Below are 16,017 nucleotides of genomic sequence, written 5' to 3' on the forward strand. Positions count from 1 at the left end.
AAGATATCAGCAAAAATCTATTCATCTGTCCCTGGAAATCTTCACAGTTTGTTAATTTCAAATTTTAAGTTTCCATCCTCATTTTAATGAATAATAGCAAAAGATATAAAAAAATTTTCGCCGTTTTTAAGTAGAAAGGGATATAAATATATCACAACTCATGCAATTGAGAAACAAATCTCCCATGACAACAGTGTCCTGGCGGAAAGAATTTTATATTCCATGACATAAAAGCAAACGGCTGGAAGTAATGAACTAGGCTAAATTTAGCTCCGCTTTCCAATGAATTTAAATGCATAAGGCAATTAATAATCCCCTGACATCTCCCTGTGGCACTAAAGCCTTCCAGATCTTCTCGTGTCTATTAGTGAGAACTCACAGGCACATGAAGAGTTCATTATATCTTGGGGGAGGGGGGCCTTCTAAGAGCTAAAAGCCGTAAGTGGACTGGGTGAGATCATCTGAGGCAATGGCCACATACCTGCGCTTTCTTTCCCTTCGTTATGACCCTAATTTCTTTGAAATAGCAGGACACTACAGGTAAGTTATATATATCATTAAAAAGCTAATTTGACAAAAATAGAAACAAAGCAGGGAGAAAAATTAAATAGCTTGTGAACCTGACATTGAGACTTCTTCCTCTTTTTAGGATTGCTGCCCAATAAATAGTTACCTAATAAATTCTGCAGTTTGGTGAGACCTCCTGAAACACAGTAATTGTGTGTTCTACTCCATCGCACACCTACTTGGGAATGTCTGGGAAAACCATATACTTGGACCTGTATCTCCAACGGGACTTCCCCACTCAGATGATCCACAGCATCACAAAATCAACGTATCTAAACATAAACGCCTGTTATTCACCCCAAAGTTGGCACCCCCTCCTGGGTGCTCATTTCTGGGATAGGCCCCAACTACCTAATTGCCCCATTCAAACATTGCCACATTCAACATTGATAAATTATTTCTACTATAATTTCAATATTGCCTTTTAATGTATCTCCTCCTCTCCTCTCAGAATATGCCCCAGGTTAGTTATTTGTCTTTCTCATGGGGATTAATGTCACAACCACTTAAGTTGTCTTCCTAGCCTCCTGCAAGCAGTACTGGAAGGTTCTTTATGTCATTTACAGTCTGTATTGTGTGATTTATAACTTTATCTAGAGTTTCCTGTCTCCCTAAAGAATCAGCCTAAAGAATTACTGGCCATTTTCATAGTATTCTGCCACCCACATTCTCCACGACCCCCTTGATCTCTGTTTTCATCTTGCCCACAGTTTCGGCGGTACAAATGATAGTCCAGTTAACAAAGACAGGTATACTAATTTATTTCATTATCGTCCATTGCCTCTGCTAGAATACAAGGAGGCCAGGCACCTTGTATCTTATTCATCATTGCACCCTCAGTGTCTAGAAGGGTATCTGGTAAAATGTATTTATCAGAAAATATTTGATACATCGAGGAATAAAGACAAGAAAACTGGAAGTCATTTTTAACCTTTTTTCTCTATATTCTATCCCTCTCCTCCAACAATATCCACTCGACCTGTCGGTTCTGTTTTCTATCCCAATTCTCTTGATCCCGCCCAGCCTCCCTCCTGAGGGGTCACTGCAACCATCTCCGCTCGGGTCCCTCTGAGTGCAGCCACGTCTGTTCCACCTTCTTCTCCGCTCTGCAGCCAATACTCCCCCGGTTCCTGTGAGTACTCACGGGGAACTGCACCAGGCTCCCTGCTTTCACTTCTCCAGGGTCATTCTAAACACCCAGTCCCTTTGCTCCAGTCCTTCCAGGTCTTTATGCATTCATATTCATTTAATACTAAAACACATGCCATGGAACGATGCTCACCTCACAGGCTGCTTTACAGTGTTCCCTATGAGATCCTTATTTACATGCTCCAAAGTAGCCATCTCTGAGCCAAAAAGTCTCTGAGAGTTAGCATTAGCCAAACACAATTTCTGAAATGTTGGTGTAGAGGCATGACCTTCCATGAAATGTCCCTTCCCTCAACCCAGGTATTCATTTTAAAAAACTGAAGTCTGTAGCAAGGGCCTGGAGTGAAGGAAGTTTACGCTGCTCTCAGGGAGGGAATAAAAAAAAATTGACTTCGAAATCAGAGAAGAGTGGTCAACATGACATCATCTTAAGCAATTTGTAGAACCCAAAAAGGACCCTGACTTGTCTATTTCACACAGATGGAAAACCAGGCTGACCCAGTTATGACAGTGGTGGTGTTTTAAGAAATAAAAGCTCGGTAGTTGGGGATTCAAATGGACTTAGCAGTGAGCGTAAGGAAAGCTGCCCCTCCGCATTCTAAGCTAGAAGCCCTAAAACTAGCATTTCTAGGGTAATTCAAGTTTCTGAATTAATTTCTTAACAGATAATTCAGCCTCTATAATTCCTAAAAGTTAGAATAATATAAAATACTAGACTCCCCCAGGTAATGGTCAACCCTTTGATTAGACTGTTTTCTGCAATCCCCTAAAGAAACCAATTCCCCCTTCCTCGGGGCTCTACAACCCTTAGATTACACCACAATTACTTGTACTTGGTGGTGCGCACGTCTCTTTCCCCCATCAGACAGAGAGAGAAACATAGCAGGGGCGGGATACCGGCAGGGCCATGTACTGCTGAGGAGGCTGTGCATCGCCCAGTTTGGGGAATTGCCATGCACACAACTGTCCCTGTGAATGGGACATAGCACAAATCTGTGTAACCTACATGGCCTTAGTTAACAGCTCTGATAGGGTTTAAGTCAGAAACAGGGGTTAACCTGCGATTTCTCCCACTTATTAGCACTAGTTGATACAAGTCATTTAGTATTTCTAAATCACAGCTCAGACGTTGGAGTATATATAAAAATACATAAATCATATATATGTACATGTGTACATATATACAAGAGTATTATCTATAAGTGGTATTACACATGAAGCACTTAGTGAGCTTAATACATTATTTAAAAAGATATTTTATTACTACTGTATATATTTCTATGTATCAGCACCTGAACTGTTGTCTATATATATTATGTCTAACTAAATTGCAATATAAAATATACTTACATTTAGGCTTCCATTTATCTGCTATTTAGCTAAAATATAAAGATGGAGAGTTTGTGCTCTTTATTAAGAAATGTACTGCCTAGATTTCTGGTGGTGACGACCTCCCCACGACACCACGCCTCTCACTGAGGACCTCCTTCCTCCCTCACCAGAAGAGGAGAACAGGGAACAGCAGAAGAAGCACCTGGGCAGAATCCCAGTTCCTGCTTCCTGGGTGTGACATGCTCAGGATGCTGTAAAATTACTGTGCCTCTGGCCACACACAGACAGTAGTTCCGCTGTGTGGCCGCCCACAGGAGGGGCAGCGAGACTCCCAGGGGATGCTCTTCCCCAAGGAAGCAGCACTCACGGCACCTGATTCCAGGTGGGTGGGGAACCATCTGATAAGCACATTTTGGATACAAAATGAAAGAAATCTACTATTTAAGTAAGTTCTCCCCATTTTATTACAATTCATCCAAACCAAATAAAAACAGTCTTACATCAGTAAAGTTTAAAAGTACTATTATAAAAATAGTACAGTATAAATAGTAAAATGATACCTAAAACAACGTGAAAATGCAATCGTGCATAGCTAGGAGCTAAAAATAAAACAAGTGCACCAAGTAATACATCAATTATGTGAAGATTAACATGCATAAAGAAAAGCCATTGGAAGGAGGATATGGGTGGACTGGAAAATAAGTACTTTACTCTTCCTCCCCCTTAGTGCATTAACATTACCAGTAAAACCTGACATTTGTGGAGAACTTTTTCTCGTTTTTGCCATGAGAAAATACTGTTGCATAATTCTGAGTCTCCTCTGCAAACTGGTGGTCCAGCTGTGCCCTGAGGGGTCAAAGGCATGTTCTGCGCCTGCAGGGACCCCTGCAGGAAGCAAGGACAAGGCTGGAAGGGGCTTCAGAAGCTCAGCTCCAATTCCACCAAAGCAAATCTTTGGCTCCTTGTTTTGTAGCTTAGTCTTCTGTACAAGATTTCATTTAAAAACATGGTTTTGAGTCTAGAAAAAATGTGGAATTTTCTTCCCAGCTCTACAATTCTCAATTTTTAAAAAGATTTTATTTACTTATTTTTAGAGCGATGAGAAGAGAAGGAGACAGAGAAGGAGAGAAACACTATTGTGCAAGAGAGAAACAGTTGCCTCTTATATGCCCCCAACCAGGGACTTGGCCCTCAATTCAGGCATGTGCCCTGACTGGGAATTGAACCAGAGACCTTTCAGTTCGCAGGCCGGTGCTCAGTCCACTGAATCATACCAGCCAGGGCTGATTCTCATTTTTTAAAAAACAAAACTTATTGCTCTGTAACCATTTATAAGATAACTTCTATTCAAAAACATTGTAATTATATTCAGAAGAGCCAAATTCAGAATTCAGAAATTCTCTTAAGAAACTTTCACTTTCTTAGCTTTCTGTATTGTTTAAATTTTGAAAGACATGTATGGATTACTTCCAAAACAAAAATACATTAAAACAATATTTGTTTTGGAAAAAAATGAGACATCTCTTTTAAAAGACTAACTGAACTCCCTTCAGCAAAGTACAGGGTGAACCGCACAATTTTTGCCCAAAGCACACACTTTTGGTAGTGACATGGATGCCATTAATTATGAATCACATGCAAGGGAAGTATAGCAGACTGTCCCAGGCAGAGAGGGACATACAGTCAGTCCTTCTACTGATAGAAGATATGGAAGTGACACCATGGTAAAAACAAAGGCAAGTCTGATGAAAACAACCTGCCAAGTAACAGACATGTGTCCTTGAAGGGACTGTGTGCTAACAGTTAACACGAGATGATTAGACATTATCTGTTTTCTCATCTCCAATTCCAGCTTCGTCTGGATCCAGCTAAGTGGGAGATTCGGAGACAAACGTTCAGCTCCATCAGCCCTTGTTTAGCATAAAAGGCTGAAAATTATAATGTGAAAATTAATTATAGCAGTTTGGCTAATTGAAAGCTTTCTAAAACTAATGACTCCAACTTAATGGAAAGCTCGGGTGCTCAGCAGTTAAAAGAGGCGCTGAACAGGCTAGATGATCTTATGACACTTCCAAACAGAAAATGAAATAATGAACTACTGTTACCCCTTTCCACACTGAAGGACAGGAGGCAACTGGGCTAAAGTCGCTGTGAATCAGAAAAGAAAACCTGAAAGAACATTTTGTTGTTGTTGTGTTAAAAGTCTGCTTTATAATTCTAACTATCATACTGCAATGTGATACCACTGCTAATAATTTATGAATTTGTATTTCAACAAAGAGGGTGCCTTCTAGATGATGTATGCCTTTATATTCCAGGGAATAAATATCTTATCTTAAACAGACACATACCACAGATCTTCATCACCTTAAAGGGGTAAACATCACCAACAGTTACTAACAAAAATACAGTGGCCTGGTCTTATTCCATAGTAACAACCGTGGCTGGCCTTCTCCCCGGTTCCTAGGAGGGAGCCTTTAAACCACGGAGTTTCCTGAGTAACAGGACCTTGTCACTCACAGGGGGACCCTCAGACCATGCATACCAGAAAACCCCTGTGAAGGCTAGGTCTTTGAAGGACACATTACAGCTGACCCCCTTGTGGGGGAGAAGTCTTGGAGATTGAGTTTAATCACATAGTCAATATTTCTATCAATCGTGCTTATGTAATGAAACCCCCCAAAAAACTCTGGACATCATATTTCAGGTGAGCTTTCATGTGGCTGGAGGGAACAAGTTCTGATGAGTCAGAAGATTAGCATTTGAGACTCTCAAACTTTGCTCCATGCACTCCTCCTTTTAGCTGATCCTGCGTCAGACCTTTTACGTTAAAATTGTAACCTTAAGCCTAGCATTTCCCTAAATTCTGTGAATCATTCCAGTGAATTATCAAAACGACATAGGAACCCTAGAGTTTGCGGCCAGTTGCTCGGCAGTGCTGATTGGCTGGGACCCCTGAGCTCAAGGCTGTTAGAAGTGAGGGTACTGGTACTGTCGTGGGAGCCTAAGCACTTCACCTGCAAGTCTTTAGGACCTCCAGGTAGTTACTGGCAGGACTGCATCACAGCCCCAAAGATGTAACACAGTCTCAAGACATGTGACTAGCTAGATAAGTACACAACGCAACAACGAAAGAAAATCCTACCTTGGTTTAATGTTTTAAAATCTGCAGCCATGAGTAGAGTTATAATTATGACTTTTAAAGAGGATATTGTTCTAAAATAAAGCTAACTAAAGTTCTTTAAATTCAAAACAATATCAAGAAATGTGTATAATGTTAGCATCTCGCAGCCTAGGATAATTTAATGTACAGTTCCCAGACACAAAATACCACTGCTGAGTCACTGCAGGGTAGGGCTGACCTTCCATGCAGACTTTTCCCATCATGACCCAGTGTGAATGGTACTCAGGTGGCCAGGACTGAAAATGCCACCTCTCAAGGAGGAGCATTATCGAGTTGACAGCCTTATTTAGAACTTAATCAATGGTCTTAGTTTATGGGCATTTGGCAGTCACCAGTTACATTGAAGGAGAAAATGCCATGATGTAGCTGTGATGCAGTCAACAGCTTTCACTGCTCTCTGATATTTTCATTCCGACAACTAAAGGACAACAAAGTTAATCAAAAGCAAACTTCTTGGAATGTGAATTCTCCTAAAAACTTTCCTTCCATTTTAAACATATAAAATGTGTCTTTTTGTTAATGCACGACTGGTTCCAATACAAATATGAGAGGTGATTTAATAACAACTGAAGCATGAACTGACATTTAGGATTTCCTCCCTAGTTTCAATACATTTTTTTTTAAATAGTAACAGGATTAAACAAAGAGCCAGCCACTGCAACAGGTCATTCTTGGCAGCTTCACCAACAAAGGCAATGGAAATTCAAGGTTTTGGGTTCGTTTGTTTGTTTTTTCTGTTATTCTTCAATAATATAATAGGGTATTATCTTTAGTATGTTAAGATTCTAAGATTGTATCACTTGTTGCCATTGATAATTTGAGCTATTGTGGAATGTTAAGTCAGGCAACAAGAAGACACAAGTGACAATATAAGAACCAGAACATGAAAGGTAAACTGTAAAAGAATTAGCCTTGAGCAAAGACCAGCTGGGGAGTCCTTCCGGCTACCGCCCTGGTGTGGAATCAGGAGGAAGTGGATTGTGCAGGGGCAGAATCCACGCGGGGAGGATGAAGAAAAGACGTGAAAAGTGTTTCCTTCGATACATTAGCACCCCTTGATCAAAAAGGACTCCAATGTATCCAGCCTGAAGGCTAGAATAATGGTGCCACCCACAGAAAACCAGACCTCGAAACAGAGGGTCCTGATGGTTTGGTTTGACTTGTGACTAGAGCTTTAGAAATCTCTTTCTCTCTGTCTCTCTCTCTTTCTTTCTCCCTCCTTCCCTCCCTCTCTGTACACTTCACAGATGTAGCCTTACCCCGTGATAATAGTTAACCCCTGAGGCAGCGGAACCCAATAGCCGAGACCTGACTAATGGCCACGAGGTCTGGACCTCTGACAGGCTTAAGACGACATATTGACCTAAGTTATGTTTCAGGTCCTGAGTCCTAAGGTGGGTTGACCCCCTGGCTTCTTTTCCATGAAAGCAGACAGAGGGAGGTCAGAGCAGTCCTCACAGCTGTCCTCCAGACCTGAAGAAATGACATATTACCCTTACCTGACTTCCAACCAATCAGTTTCTAACACAACCCCGAACTCCTAATACAGCCATTGTGTCTTGTGATGTTGTCCTATACAATCTACAAACTACACATCACCCAGGAGTCGGATCTTCAAGAGCACAATCACACCTGCACTCTGGATTGGCCAATCCTATAATAATAAACTGCTTCTCTTCTTCACTGCAAACTCCTGTTCGTGCAGGTCTCTGGACCATTGCATACAGGCAGATGGACCCAAATACTGGGGTCTGGTAACAACAGTAAGGAGAAGATGCAGGATTAGGTGGAGGAATTATTGATATTTCTTTCAGTCAGTTTTGTAGTTTGCATGTTCACAGGTTTGTGTACATAGATATTTTAAACAGGATTAAGGCCTTTATCACTTTGTATAAGCTTTTTGTTTCTCCATAATTTAAGATGTTTATATATTTTAATCTGATTAGGGGGAAACTATTGAAAAACAGAGATGACGAAAGACGACCAGGGGATTCCCCACGGCCGTGAGAGGGGAGATGCAGCTGGGTGAACACAACGAATAGTGGCGAAGCGTGAGCACTCACTTCACCACAAACCTAGGCTTCCTGAGCAAACCCAAAGAGCCGGTACCTGAAACATGAGTGGCGTGGTTGCGGAGGAAAAGTTCAGACTCTTGGTCATGTGACTTTCAGGATCATATTTTGACATAAATCCTTTGATTATGACCGTTTTGGCTGTTCCTTGCTCACCAGTTAACAGCACAGCCTGTAACAGAAGTTGAGGGGAAAAATCCGAGAAATACAGTAAGATGCTTGTCATGGGCTGAATTGTCTCCCCTCCCCCAAATCCTTCTGTGGAATTCCTAACCCCTAGCACCCTCAGAATGTGACCGTATTTGGAGAAAGGATCTTTAAAGAGATAAGTAAGTTAAAATGAGGCCATTAAGCTGGGGGCCTAATGCAACCTGGGCACCAGTAGGAGAGAAGGAAATGCGGACACACGAAGGAAGAGCAGGATTGCCCACGTGCAGGCCTCAGGAGGACGCCAGCCACCTGTGAGCCAAGGAGGGAGGCTTCAAACAATAAAAAAGCGAAGCCTACCGACACCTTAATCTTGGACTTCAAGCCTCCAGAAGTGTGGAAAAAATAAAATGTGTCTTGTTGAAGCCACCCAGTTTGTGGTGTTTTGTTACATCAGCCCTAGCAAACTAATATAATAATCCAAAGAGAAAGATTTCTCTCCAGAAAAACAAGTCAAAAGTCATTTTCCTTCATGAGAAATAATTAGATCTTGTCATGTTGTTCTTGGAGAATAATAAAAGAACTAGGCTAATTGGGGTAATATTTACATTTATTCTAAAGAGCAAAATAAAACATTCTCAGATAAAGGCAAGATGTTTTGTGTTTTCAAGTGACATTTTAAAATATACAGTTTTTTTCTTTTTTTTAAATATATTTTATTGATTATGCCATTACAGTTGTTCTATTCCCCCCCTTCATTCCCCTCCACCCGCACCCTCCCTCCCCCACCATTCTCCCCCCCTTAGTTTATAACCACGTGTCTCAAGTTCTTTAGATTCTATATTTCCCCCACTATTCTCGCCCCCCCCCATCCGTTTTCTGCCTACCATCTATGCTATTTTCTGTACCTTCTCCCCCCTTCTCCCCCTCCCACCCCCCTGTTTCTAACCCTCCATGTGTTCTTCATTTCTATGGTTCCACTCCTGATCTAGCTGTCCTCTTGGTTTGCTTTTGTTTTAGGTGTGGTTGTTAATAACTGTGTGTTTGCTGTCCTTTCACTGTTAATATTTTTCATCTTCTTTTTCTTATATAAGTCCCTTTAGCATTTCATATAATAAGGGCTTGGTGATGATGAACTCCTTGAACTTGACCTTATCTGAGAAGCACTTTATCTGTCCTTCCATTCTAAATGAAAGTTTTGCTGGATAAAGCAATCTTGGCTGTAGGTCTTTGGATTTCATGACTTGGAATACTTCTTTCCAGCCCCTTCTTGCCTGTAAGGTCTCTTTTGAGAAATCCGCTGACAGTCTGATGGGTACTCCTTTGTAGGTGACTGTCCCCTTATCCCTTGATGCTTCTAGGATTCTCTCCTTCATTTTGGTCTTGGCTAATGTAATTATGATGTGCCTTGGTGTGTTCCTTCTTGGGTCCAACTTCTTTGGCACTCTCTGAGCTTCCTGGATTTCCTGGAAGTCTATTTCCTTTGCCAGACTGGGGAAGTTCTCCTTTATTATTTGTTCAAATACGTTTTCCACTCGTGGCTGTTTCTTTCCCCCTTCTGGTACCCCTATAATCCGGATGTTGGAACGTTTAAAGATGTCCTGGAGGTTCCTAAGCCTCTCCTCATTTTTTTGAATTCTCATTTCTTCATTCCTTTCTGGTGGGATGTTTTGTTCTTCCTTCTGGTCCATTCCATTGATTTGAGTCCCAGTTTCCTTTCCATCACTATTGGTTTCCTGTGCATCTCCCTTCATTTCAATTAGTTTAGCCTTCATATGTTCCTCTAATTTGTGACTTTGTTCCTCTAATTTGTGACTATAATCTACCAGTTCTGTGAGCATCCTGATAAATAGTGTCCTGAATTGTGCTTCTGAGAGGCTGGCAATTTCTTGGTCGCTTAGAGTTATTGGCTCTGGGACTTTGAGTTCTTCTCTCGCCATCTTTCGGGTTCTTCGTGCCTGTTCCATAGCAGGATCAGAGCCCTAAAGTGTTCACTAGAACAGGGCAACTCAGTCGCTGGGTTGTGACGCTGTATGTGGGGGCGGGGTCAAAGAGGGACTATGGCGTCCTGTCCGCCTGCCGCCACGGCCCTCACCAGTGCCGCAGTTGCTGCCGTCACCGGGACCACGCGTTTCGTCCCACTGCTTGCGAGTGTGCCACCGCTGTCAGTCCTCACCCCCTGGGGCCTGCGTGGTCTGTCTCACTGTGCGCGAATATGCGCCCGCGGTCTGCCCCGCACCCCAACTGGTTCCCATCTGCCTGCGCGTCTGGGTCGGGGCCCTGTCCTGCCCGACCCTGCTCGCTGCTGGCTCCGGTCCTCTTACCGTCCCCGTTGAACGGTTAGATGTAGTCGGACTTCCGTATAATTCAATTTTCTGTCCTTTGGTTGTGTCTTTGTTTCTCCAAACCTTTGTTGTATTCAAACTTGGTTGTGGGAGAAGGCACAGTGTTTCCACCTATGCCTCCATCTTGGCGGAAGTCACTAAAGTATACAGTTTTTATTGAAAGTTAAAGAGCTATACCTTGCCCTGTTTAGCGATGGTTTTAATTAGGAAGTCGGTCCTCACATTGTCAACATTCGGCACCAGGATGGAGCCGTATTCTGGGGTGGCATTGGATGGATACTCATATTCCTCAGTACATGTGCTCCAGTGCATCCATTTACCTGAGATAAACAGAAAACATTCACCTCTTTATATTCCTATTAGTAACGTAACTAACTAATGAGCACACATCCTTGACATCTCATGAAGGCATCTTCCAAAAACTCCCCCCAAAATAAGATCGTTAAAATCAGAGGTCTAAGTACTATTAAGTACATGTTAGCTGAGTCAAAATTTCCCTAGGAACATTCCAAATTGGTACTATTAAGAAATATTTCAAAGTATTCTGAAATTTCTTTTAAATATGCAGGTTTTCAATAATATAGTGCATGTATCAGAATACTGTGACAGTAGTATGTACCCAAAATCTTTTTAAAATGTTGAATCTCACAAACTTTTCATCACTCACCTCTGTCATTGTTAAGACCAAAAATAAAAGACCCTAGGATGCCTTATATAAATGTTGTATATGTCTGTATTTCATATATGTGCATATATGTACTTTATATATATGGATGCACATACACTTAAAGTATATATAGTTGTAGATATATAGATGCACACATATTTGGTAAAAAACATACTTCACACTGTAATTTTTATATAAATCGCTGCTTGTATAAAATGAATAGCTGAACTTGATCTGATTGGGGTAGTTTTCAATTTTGTTTTTAATTCATTACAAGTTTAGTATACATTTAATAAGAGGAAAGTGTGCATTCAGAACAGAACTGAAATAAATATGTGAAAAAGAAACAATTAGCTTTCTTCACACATGAATGTTTCTATTTTAATATTACTGCCAAGAGTTTTAGTAACCACTTAGAAATACACATATGGTGTATAAATATTAGGCCTTGGTAAAAAACTGTTCCCAGGTGTCACGTATGCGTAGAAGTGAGTATCCTCACCATCGGAAGTGACGTAATAGTCAAACATGGTGTCGTCGGTTCCCACTAGAAGCGGCAAATCCAAAGGCAGCGTTTCCTGAGAACGCAGCCAGTGCTCCAGCCGGCGCCGGCCCTCCAGCTCCAGCAGGGCCCCGACGCTCCACATCAGGGAGAAGACGTACAGCCTCCCCAGGTGCTCTGGCGTGACCTCCACACCTTGCTCCTGAGCGCGAAAGAGAAAACTTCAATTACTTCAATTACTTCAAACCTCCAAACCAAAACTTTGCTTGGAGGTTTCAATAAAACCAGCAAAGGTATAAAAGGGTCACCATCTCTCCCATCCCAAAGAAAAACAAAGGTAAATAAAACCGCGGAACAAATGCAGAGTTGATCTCTAAGAATACCAGTCAAGCTGAATTTGCAAAATAAATTTAGAATGCCGACGGATGCCTGTGAACCTACAACTGAATTACAAAACCATGGCTTGCTTTGTGAAAAAATAAATAAATAAAAGACAGACAGACGGACAGACAGGCAGACAGAGAAATACAGAACATGCAGGGACCTGTTTCAAACATTTCCCCTCCCTCACAGCTCTAACAAAATCAATTTCAAATACTGAGCTCTCTGCACAGCATGGCTTCACGAATAAGAAAAATTATCCAGGAAATTGAGCGACTCACCTTTGGAGGTACGAGACCTTGCAGCATGTTAATGCTCTGCATGATGACAAAGGCCTCCAGCACCTCCATCTTGTATTCTAAGTTCTGAACACTGAAGCGGTACAAGTCGGGAAAAGATTCGGTGTACAGCCGACGAAGAATTTCAGCTTCTCCGGGCGAGCGTTTCTTAAGAAAACCCTGCCAGTGTACAGATCAATGCATTAACTAAACTTATTAGCACACCAGGAAAATGGCCATTTTAAGACAAAATATTTATAATATTGATTAATAACATCTTAATCACATAAGTGCAATGATTACATTGCAGTTATGATGGGCCAAGACTTGCTATAAATTCTTTCATGTATTAAAACTCATTTAGTGCTCAACACAACTCTAGGAGATAGGAGTTATTATTTTCTTCCTTTTATGTAGAAAGAAACGGAAACCCATGGAATCTAAGTGACATGCCCAGGATGCCACAGCTGGTGGGTAGCTAAGGGCACGATTCAAACCCAGAGTCTGGCTCCAGCATCCACACATTCGTCCTTGACACTACACATGAGCTCAAGTCTTGAAGCCAAGATGAAAAAAAGTCTTCAGCTCTTCATTAAAATATGCTAGGAGAAAATGAGGAGGCAAATCTATAGAAATAATGTTTTTAAAAAAAAAAACAGAATAGAAGATGAACAAAGGAAATCCATACCCAGATTTTACAAAATGAGAAACAAAGATTTTCACAAATAGTTTTTCTTTTTAATTTTTTCAATTTAATTAATGTAGAAAAATATCAAAGAATCTTCAAGAAAATATAGAATTTAGTCATTTGTGGAACCTAATAGGAAAGTGCATGTGGTTCGTGACAAAATAAGAATTAACACAAAACAATACTTTCTTACGTGGAAGGAAGTTCCCTTGGCATCAGGAATCAGCTTATTCTTAGCGACTCCAAATAGAAGCAATAAAACATTGGTTTCAAATTACTCACCAATTTATGAATTTGCCATGGTTTCACATCAACAAAAGCAAACTACAGCACTGTTGAGTCGAAGGAACGAAAACCATCACACACGGGCCAGTAACCAGCGTGGTTCCCTGGGGCTGAGTCTCCCGTGAACCCCGAACATCCCCATGGCTCCGCCCTCCAATAACTTATTCAGAGCAGCCTTGCACTGCCCTACATGTGTCCAACCTGATTTTTTGGGAGTTTTGCTTCTTCCCACTCATTTGTAAGAAGAAACTGCACTATTTAAAGGCAGGTAAAATATTAGGTAGGTCTGTCATTAACAGAAACATCCTCTTCAGCCTCAGCATGGGCAGGATATTATAGAAGCCTATGTCGTAAGCAGCACTCTCACTATTCATTAGCTAGTAACGTTAAATTAGTTTTTAAAGCCTTTGCGAATTGGTTGTATTTGGGGAAAATCATATATATACATTTTGACTTGGAGTTTGCTGTATCTGTAGTTACCAAGCCTGAATCTATAATTGTGCTATAAAAAAACAAAAACAATTCCTACAACCACCCTACCCCCCACCCAGAGATTCTAACGTGATGATGGGCTTGGGGTGGGAGCCAATCAGCGGTACTATAAGAACTGTTGCTGGTGACTATTTTTGCAAAACCAGGGTTAAGAATACTTGCTCTGTATCCTCCTTAATGAATGGAAAATTTAATTGTAAAATTTGAAATCTTTAGAAGCATTTTTAATGACAATATGTTGGTATCATTTTGCTATATAATCCCATCCTTCACATCTTCATACATTGCCAAATCTAAACCCTTCAAAACTGGGAGTTGCACAAATTCAGAAAATGCATTATTATAAGTTATGATATGCCCATACAAAACAGAAGCATGAAACTTTAATGGCAATATAAAATAAACATCTACTTTATCCAAATTATGAATTCACAACTTTTCTTTCAAAATCATTTCCAAAAAAATTATATAAATGAAAATAATAAATCTAACAGTGTCAAAAAAGATTTTTAAATGGTTCATCTAATAAGCATTCTGCCTTGTACTGTATATCTATTTAGTTACAATCTAATTATAAGCAATATATTCTAGACTCTATTGGTGATACTAAAAATACTTTACCATGAATTGAAGAGAGATTATCTGAAATATTATTTCCAAGTAAAACTTAAAACTGATATTCTAACTACTGAATCTAATAAAAATCCCTTATGTGCAATTTTAATAAATTGTCTTCTTCAAGTTAATATTCTAAGATGGTTGCTCCCAAACTTTATGTGAATGAGTACCTTTTAAAAATGTCAGGAATCCCCAAAGTGATAAAATTGAATTTGATGTATTCAGTCACAGTCTGGTGGGGTTATTGATTCACCTGGGCCTTGCAATTACTCTACAACCCAAGGGTTGGAAATCACAGAACATGATTAGAGAGCACTGAAGAAACCTGTAAGGGGCTATCAGGGTTAGAATGCCCCAGAGCCCTCAAGGATCATCCACAACCATTAGCATTAAAATGCAATGACACCCTGCAGGTCTGCAGAAAAATCAGCATGCACTCGAAAAGAACAAACAGTGAAGGATCTGTTTTCCTCTTGAATTTTACAAAAGAAAGATTCCAGTCATACCTCAAGAATAGGACTCCAGTCCAGGATAGAAGAACTCATGAAAACCATTCCATTTCTTGAGACGGTAGCAGGAGAAGCATTGTCAATGTTATGAGGCTCGAAAACAATCTTGCAGTTTGGAGCCATGGGAATGCGATCGCCATTGGCAAGGGTGAGAGTTTTGTTGTCATCCAAAACGGAATTCAGATTTTCAATCCAGATGGCATCTACTGGACCATCAAGAACTATCCAGATATGCTCCCCTAGATTCCAAAGGTGGGGAAGAAAAGCATGGGTATACAAATGTAACCCTTGATGAATTTTTAAGCAAGCACCAAACACCAGTGTACATCTAAACAGAATAATTTGTTAGTTTAGTACAGACTTCATGTTTGTTATTGTGCAAAAATTTTCTTTCTGAAGTAGCCCACTTTTTCCTGTGATTTTATAGAAGAATCTGTTTTTTAATAGGCTGTTCTTAACTAAGAACAATATTTTAGAATATTCAGTGAAAATAAGGTAAAATCACTTTATTCATTACTATTAATTTTCCTTAACAGCTTTTTCTATCTATTTTATTCTTAGATATCACAGAAATACAAAAACATTTTTTCAAGAGGAAAATAATTCCTTTCTAACCTTTCTAAAAAAAGTAAGGAGGAGAAGGGCAAAAAAGGTTTTACATACACTATTCAATAATTTTAGTATTTCAATATTCATAGATATTATATTGATTTAGGACTTAGTCTTGACTAAGATATCACATAGAGAATATCACAGAGAACATTACACAGTTTCTCCACTAATTTTAAAGAGTCACCAAAG

General features: G+C 40.3%; 1 protein-coding gene across 2 annotated transcripts in view; it reads right to left on the reverse strand.

The window, feature by feature from the left end:
- DNAH5 (dynein axonemal heavy chain 5) overlaps nt 1-16,017 on the reverse strand; it is a 210,181-nt gene that overhangs the window by 88,078 nt on the left and 106,086 nt on the right. For both annotated transcript variants that reach the window (XM_037063015.1, XM_037063014.1), the window contains exons 43-47: nt 15,214-15,455; nt 12,628-12,804; nt 11,966-12,167; nt 10,974-11,116; nt 8,342-8,476 (exon numbers count right to left, since the gene is read on the reverse strand). In XM_037063015.1, the coding sequence (XP_036918910.1) occupies nt 8,342-8,476; nt 10,974-11,116; nt 11,966-12,167; nt 12,628-12,804; nt 15,214-15,455 (899 nt within the window). The remainder of the gene's footprint in view (nt 1-8,341; nt 8,477-10,973; nt 11,117-11,965; nt 12,168-12,627; nt 12,805-15,213; nt 15,456-16,017) is intronic.

This window comes from Sturnira hondurensis, unplaced genomic scaffold (genome assembly GCF_014824575.4).
Source record: "Sturnira hondurensis isolate 20B ecotype Veracruz unplaced genomic scaffold, ASM1482457v3 Scaffold0014384, whole genome shotgun sequence".
Classification (NCBI taxonomy): domain Eukaryota; kingdom Metazoa; phylum Chordata; class Mammalia; order Chiroptera; family Phyllostomidae; genus Sturnira; species Sturnira hondurensis.